Raw genomic sequence first — 7,817 nt, 5'->3', positions numbered from 1 at the left:
TCAGATGTCTAGATTCAAATACAGTCAAAGGTGCCAGGAGGAGCTCAAAACACATTGCCTGAGTGAATGCCACTGAAATCTTTGGATTTCTGTGAAGTAAGTGTAAATCCTTCTGTGGTAAATGTGTTCTTTCGTGTATGAAACAAGTATAAAGCCCTTTGGGGTGAGGCTGACCAGAAACACGGTTTAGTGTGTGAAATAGTGATTCACAGGGGAGAGGTGCCTGCATCTCTATGTTGGGCCCTTGATCCCCATCTCTTCTTCAGGAGGCCCTATAACAAAGATGGGTGTATAAGGAAAATTCACTTATCTTTAAAGTTCTTATCTTTGGTTTGGCATTGTGAAGCATGTTTGAAGGTTAGTGTGAAAAAATAGGTATTTTAAAAGACATTCCCTTTTTCATAATTCCATTTTTATGTACAAAAGCCTCAGAAACCCAGAAGATTTTTATCCTGGTGTTTTCCTAGCCATCAGAATGCCCGCATTTTCTCTACTGTTATTAACTGCAGGAGGGGATTGTGGGTGTTGCTGAAAACATCCGCTCCTGCTAACGCATCACAAAGACCCGCAGTGACTTGTTTCCTTGTGCTTTTTAACCTTCACACCTACCAGACACATCAGGCTTCATTTCCACCTGGCGCTGGCACTAAAAATAACCGACTCCAGTAGCGAGCCACTTCACACCATTACATCGTTTACACAGTGGCACGGCTCCTGGCTTCCAGAACTGTGTCCGCCCCTGGCTTGTTCCCACTACTGATTCTTGTTTCTTTTTAAAATTGTTTTGGCTGCACTGGGGCTTCATAGCAGCAGGCGGGCTTTCTCTAGTTGCAGCGTGTGGGCTTAGCTGCACCTCAGCATGGGGATCCTCGTTCCCAGACCAGGGACTGAACCCACACCTCTGCCTTGGAAGGCAGATTCTCAACCACTGGGCCACCAGGGAAATCCCTCCCACACCCCCGCCACTACTGTCTTTTACCTTGAAACTTAGGAGAAGACAAACACTTCATTCCCCAGAGCTGCCCGAGGACACAGAGGTACCATGCACACGCGAAGAACACCATATTTTAAGAAGAATTAGAATAAGTGTTTCTACATAAACCCTCTTGTTCTGCAGTTGAGGAGGGTAAGATGCTTATAATTTGAGGAGGAGACACTGGGCTTGGCAGGAAAGGGGAAAGAAGTCTTTTTAAACTGGGTTTTAAAATCATTTGGGACCTAAAATCTTAATCTGGAAACACACTAGATCTGTCCTCACACAGCCCTCCGGTTCATTTTTCACGTGGGTGTGGAAGGTGGAAATCACTCTGTTTGCTACTGGCTCATAGCACCACTGCTTCCCAGTCATTTCCCGGGCTTGGCAGCATTCGTGGAAAGAACCCACACCTTTCCATTCTGGCCGTGTTATACAGAGTACATATTCTCTGAAGCCTTCTAAAAAGATGTTCGCAAACAGCACCTCTGCTCCAAGAAGTCCCGCACACATGTATCGAGTGAACAAGTACAAATTTAGCGATTTTAATCAATGTCCTTGCAGATGAGTGTAGATATGTATATGCATATATACATATATGTATCTCTCAAAATTGAGAATTTACAAGTAAGATTTGATACATTTGGTCTAGCGGTGGGTAAGTCCACAGAATAAATCTTAAGTAGGCTACATTTCCTTTGCTGGTGTTTTTAATAATTCAGTTCTACTGCATAGAGAGGGATCCAAAGCTTAAATTTAGCTACTTTGGGAGGAGTCCAGTGAGAAAAAAGAAAGCGGGTGGTGTTCCATGAAGAGAGCTGGGCATGTTGATACTGATCCCTGGAGATACTGAAGCATCTGAACTTTGGGCCTAAAAAGGATGAAAATTGCACCGTGCATCCCCATAGCTGAGTGTCTGTGCCATCTCTGGGACGTGCTGTTATAAGTAAAACCTGTAGAGAAGCTAAGTTAACAGCAACACTGAAGCCGGTGTGTGGTCCAGGCCGAGACGTAGGACTGAGCTCCAGATTGAAGACGCCTGGAGTGTCCAGTGTCCACTGTGTGGCCTTGCTGACACCGGGGACAGCAGGGGGCTTGGGACCCTGCCTCTTTTCCTGCTCACAGGCCCTCACTCAAGTTAACGAGGGGGTCGGCAGGGTGAGCTTCCAGCACGATCTTCCTGCAGTTACCACTTCCCCGGGATGGAGACCCCACACTCGTACCAGCCCACGTAGTAGTAGGGAGTTCCAAAACCTATGTTGCCAAAGTTGACTGGCTCCTGGCGGTACTGGCGATAGTAGCCTGGAAGGTTAAAAAAAAGAGAGAGAGAGAGAAAGAAAATGCATCTGTGACACTGTGATTTATAATAGAAAATGGATATTTGGTTTTCATCCCCACAAGGCTCCCCAAACCCTTGGAATTTCCTGAGTGGTAAGAGCAATAACTCTGATATTGAAGCTAAAACTCCAATATTTTGGCCCCCTGATGCGGAGAGCTGACTCATTTGAAAAGACCCTGATGCTGGGAAAGACTGAAGGCAGGAAGAGAAGGGGACGACAGAGGATGAGATGGTTAAATGGCATCACCGACTCAATGGACATGAGTTTGGGTGGACTCCAGGAGTTGGTGATGGACAGGAAGGCCTGACGTGCTGCGGTCCATGGGGTTGCAGAGTCCAACGTGACTGAGCAACTGAACTGAACTGAAGAGCAATAAAGATGTCTGGGAAATGATTATTTCATAATAAGCCTCTTCAACCACATGTGGGCTTATGTTAATGAAGTGGCTTCTGGAAAGCACCTGAGGATAAGGGCTTGTCACCAGAGAACCAACCATGGGAATATGCGGTGGGGGCTTCCGTCCCACCCCCAACCTCAGGGAGGAGAGAGGAGCCAGAGACTGAGTTCAGTCACTCATGGTCAATGCTTTCACCAATTGTACCTATGTAACAAAGCCTCCATGGGCTTCCCTGGTGGCTCAGTGGTAAAGAATCCACCTGTAATGCAGAAGACACAGGAGATGTGAGTTCAGGCCCTGGGAAGGAAAATCCTCTGGAGGAAGGAATGGCAACCCTCTCCAGTATTCTTGTGTGGCGAATTCCCTGAACTGAGAGCCTGGAGGGCTACAGTCCATGGAGTTGCAGAGTCAGACATGACTGAGTGACTAAGCATGCAAGTGATGAAGCCTCCATAATGCGGTGGGCCTCATCCAACCAGCTGAAGGCTCTAGTAGAAAAAGACCGACTTTCCCTGGGGACAGGGGTATTCTGCCTTCAGACTTGAACTGCAACATCAGCTCTTCCCTAGGTCTCCAGCAGCCTTGTTGGGCTACCCTGTAGATTTTGGATTTGCCAGTTTCCACAATCATATGAGCCAATTCCTTAAAATAAATCTCATTCTCTATTTCTCTCTCCTCTCTGTCTCTCTGTCTCTATCTTTCTGCTGCTGGTTCTGATTCTCTGGAGGACCCTGCCTAATCTACTTGTTTTACTGGAGTTAATAATGTATTACAAATTGTTAACGTTGAGATGAGTATATGCATTTCCTCTCACAAGGCCATCATGAAATAACTGATACACAGTCTCCTGAAACATATCCTGGTTGGTTTGCGTTTATTTATTTTTTCTTTCTCTGCGCTCTTATTCATGCCATCCTCCACTTGGAAGACTCTCTAATCTTTGCATGAATTTTTATGACTCAGCCCAGACTCGGCCTCTTATGAGAACTTCCCCTGGCAGCCTCAAGTGGCCTGCTTCTCTTGAACTCAGAGACTGACTATAATCTGCACAATTACCTGATAATGGGACAATAATGTGACACAACTTGCCATTGTCTGCACTTTAAGTTGTCTGCTCCAGTTACCTTTCATATATTTATCCTCTCTTTCCAATTCTGACTATGTTTCCTGACAGTAGGGATAAGGTCTTATATTCCTCTGTATCCCTACCTCTCCAAAGTAAAAGGGAAAGTGTTAGTCACTCAATTGGGTCCAACTCTTTGTGACCTCATGGACCACAGTCCTCCAGGCTCCTCTGTCCACGGAAGTATCCAGGCAAGAATACTGGAGTGGATAGCCATTCCCTTCTTCAGGGGATCTTCCCAATCCAGGGATCAAACCTAGGTCTCCTACATTACAGGCAGATGCTTTCCTGTCTGAGCCACCTCTCCAAGGCTCACTCCAAATACAGCACATGGTAGGAGTACTTTGTTGATTCCTTATTTTTATGATCAAAAATGCTGCTTACATCCATCTCCAAATGGTAAACAAAGGCAGAGATACCGTGGATTTTCTCCTTATGTTGGCCCTTCTCCCCACACCCCAGTGTAATAGGTCAGGCCTTTGTTCACATTACCTTGAATGTTAGGGAGGGCTTCAATGTAGGACTGAGGCCCTGTTCTTCCATCAAGGTGTGAATCCACAAATTGACAGTGGTCTTCACCTCTTCCCCAACTGTCCCCAATGCTGTAGAATGTATCTGCAAAAAGGAATTTGATGAGTCAGTGACTGACCCAAAAATGCTACAGGTGATCTAGGAATCTGCACAAACTTGAAGAACCAACACCAAAAAAAAGATGTAATTTTTATCATACAGGGCTGGAATGTAAAAGTAGGAAGTCAAGAGATAATAGGCATATTTGGCCTTGGAGTACAAAATGAAACAGGCAAAGACTAACAGAGTTTTGCCAAGAGAAAGCACTGGTCATAGCAAACATCCTCTTCCAACAACACAAGAGAAGACTCTATACATAAACATCACCAGATGGTCAATACTGAAATCAGATTGGTTATATTCTTTGTGGTTGAAGGTGGAGAAGCTCTATACAGTCAGCAAAAACAAGACTGGGAGCTACTATGGCTCAGATCATGAACTCCTTATTGCCAAATTCAGACTTAAATTGAAGAAAGTAGGGAAAACCACTAGGCCATTCAGGTATGACCAAAATCAAATCCCTTAGTATTATACAGTGGAAGTGATAAATAGATTCAAGGGATTAGATCTGATAGGCAGAGTGCCTGAAGAACTGTGGACAGAGGTTCATGACATTGTATGGGAGGCAGTGATCAAAACCATCCCCAAGAAACCAAAATGCAAAAAGGCAAAATGGTTGTCTGAGGAGGCCTTACAAATAGCTGAGAAAATAAGAGAAGCTAAAAGCAAGGGAGAAAAGGAAACATATAACCATCTGAATGCAGAGTTCCAAAGAATAGCAAAGAGAGATAAGAAAGCCTTCCTCAGTGATCAATGCAAACAAATCGAGGAAAACAATATAATAGGAAAGACAAAAGTTCTCTTCAAGAAAACTAGAGATACCAAGGGAATATCTCATGCAAAGATGGGCACTAAAAAGGACAGAAATGGTATGGACCTAACAGAGGCAGAGATATTAAGAAAAGGTGGCAAGAATACATGTAAGAGCTATACAAAGAAGATCTTAATTACCCAGATAACCATGATGGTGTGATCACTCACCTAGAACCAGACATCCTGGAGTGTGAAGTCAAGTGGGCCTTAGGAAGCATCACTATGAACAAAGCTAGTGGAGGTGATGGAATTCCAGTTGAGCTATTTCAAATCCTGAAAGATGATGCTGTGAAAGTGCTGCGCTCAATATGCCAGCAAATTTGGAAAGCTCAGCAGTGGCCACAGGACTGGAAAAGGGCAGTTTTCATTGCAATCCCAAAGAAAGGCAATGCCAAAGAATGTTCAAACTACCACATAATTGTACTCATCTCACACGTTAGCAAAATAATGCTCAAAATTCTCCAAGTGAGGCTTCAACAGTATGCAAACCAAGAAATTCCAGATGTTCAAGCTGGATTTTAAAAAGGCAGAGGAACTAGAGATCAAATTGCCAACATCTGCTGGATCATAGAAAAAGCAAGAGAATTCCAGAAAAACATCTACTTCTGCTTCAATGACTATGCCAAAGCCTTGGACTGTGTGGATCACAACAAACTGGAAAATTCTTAAAGAGATGGGGATACCAGACCACCATACCTGCCTCCTGAGAAATTCTGCAGGTCAAGAAGAAACAGTTAGAACTGGACATGGAACAATGGACTGGTTCCAAATTGGGAAAGGAGTACATCAAGGCTGTATATTGTCACCCTGTTTATTTAACTTATCTGCAGAGTACATCATGTGAAAAGCTGGGCTGGATGAAGCACAAGCTGGGATCAAGATTGCCAGGAGAAATATCCATAACCTCAGATATGCAAATGACACCACCCTTATGGCAGAAAGCAAAGAGGAACTAAAGAGCCTCTTGATGAAAGTGAAAAAGGAGCATGAAAAAGCTGGCTTAAAACTCAACATTCAGAAAACTAAGATCATGGTATCCAGTCCCATCACTTCATGGCAAATAGATGGGGAAACAATGGAAACACTATTTTCTTGGGCTCCAAAATCACTGCAGATGGTGACTGCAACCATGAAATTAAAAGGCACTTGCTCCTTGGAAGAAAAGTTATGACCAACCTAGACAGCATATTAAAGAGCAGAGACATTCCTTTGTCAACAAAGGTCCATCTAGTCAAAGCTATGGTTTTTAATGTAGTCATGTACAGAAGTGAGAGTTGGATCATAAAGAAAGCTGAGTGCCAAAGAATTGATGGTTTTGAGCTGTGGAACTCTTGAGAGTCCCTTGGACTGCAAGGAGATCCAACCAGTCAATCCTAAAGGAAACCAGTCCTGAATATTCAATGGAAGGACTGATGCTGAAGCTGAAGCTCCAATACTTTGGCCACCTGATGGGAAGAAGTGACTCATTGGAAAAGACCCTGATGGTGGGAAATATTGAAGGCAGGAGAAGGGGATGACAGCAGATGAGATGGTTGAATGGCATCAGGGACTCGATGGACATGAGTTTGAGCAAGCTCTGGGAGTTGGTGATGGACAGGGAAGCCTGGCATGCTGCAGTCCACGGGGTTGTTAAGAGTCAGACATGACTGAGCGAATAAACTGAACTGAAGAGGGCACATTACTTATACTCTGTGTGTCACACTTTCCATGTTTGAAAGATGGTGATGATGGCACTGATTTCAAAGCATTGTAAGGATTTATTGAGATCATGTATGCTATATACTTAGCAAGTTTCCTTAAATGGAAACTATGAATATTATAGGCATTTTCAGCCAATAAATGAGAGACCTTTCTACTCTATGGTTTCAAAAATGTGGAAGTTCTGACACAGAATACTTTATGAAACCATTATGAAAAGCATGAATATGTATAAAAATAGTGGGACCCATTTTCCTAGGAAACTAGAAGTAGGGTGTATCCGTAGCAGGAGGTGCTGTCCTTGGTCCTGAACCAGAGCTGCACAGTAGGGCCGAGTTGTTTCTCTCAACTCTGCAATACCAGACATGGCTGTGTAACCTCTTCCAGGAATTCTGAAGCAGAGGAGGGAAAGGGCAGTGTGGGAGAGTGGGGAAAAAGCAGAGAGAAACAGACACTGCTTGTTGGGAAGGCATAGCACTGAGAAATTGCTGGAGAGGGGGATGGTTGGGGAGATTTTGACATTATTGAGAAATGATGATCACTAGCAACAAATAAAAGAACAAAATAACTGACCTATGATAAAATATAAACCAGGTGCAGGAAAGTTTTTTTTTAATGTATGCTAAAAGAATAAAAGTTGTGTAAATTTTGAAATATAAAACAATTATGTGTAGGTGGGTGAGTCAAAGCCAGCTGGGTAGAAATGGCATTTTGAAATGTTAGTAGTCCAAAGTACGTATGTTATTCTCTGTTTGAATCCCCTACCATGATGAAAACAATGTAATTTTTGTTTGGACACAGAATAAATAGAGCAGCTCATCTATGTTTCACCATCTACATTTT

The 7,817-nt window shown here is 43.5% G+C and overlaps 1 protein-coding gene across 1 annotated transcript in view; it reads right to left on the bottom strand.

Annotated features, from left to right (window-relative positions):
- Positions 1-1,497: 1,497 nt before the first annotated feature.
- The window catches only part of FNDC1 (fibronectin type III domain containing 1), a 133,249-nt gene continuing 126,929 nt past the window's right edge, over positions 1,498-7,817 (bottom strand). The window contains exons 29-30 of the mRNA XM_010840914.1: positions 4,326-4,448; positions 1,498-2,275 (exon numbers count right to left, since the gene is read on the bottom strand). Coding sequence (XP_010839216.1) covers positions 2,160-2,275; positions 4,326-4,448 — 239 coding nt within the window. The 3' untranslated portion in view covers positions 1,498-2,159. The remainder of the gene's footprint in view (positions 2,276-4,325; positions 4,449-7,817) is intronic.

Source organism: Bison bison, unplaced genomic scaffold, assembly GCF_000754665.1.
Source record: "Bison bison bison isolate TAMUID 2011002044 unplaced genomic scaffold, Bison_UMD1.0 scf7180017864148, whole genome shotgun sequence".
Taxonomy (NCBI): domain Eukaryota; kingdom Metazoa; phylum Chordata; class Mammalia; order Artiodactyla; family Bovidae; genus Bison; species Bison bison.
This window is presented reverse-complemented; position numbering and strand designations above follow the sequence as displayed.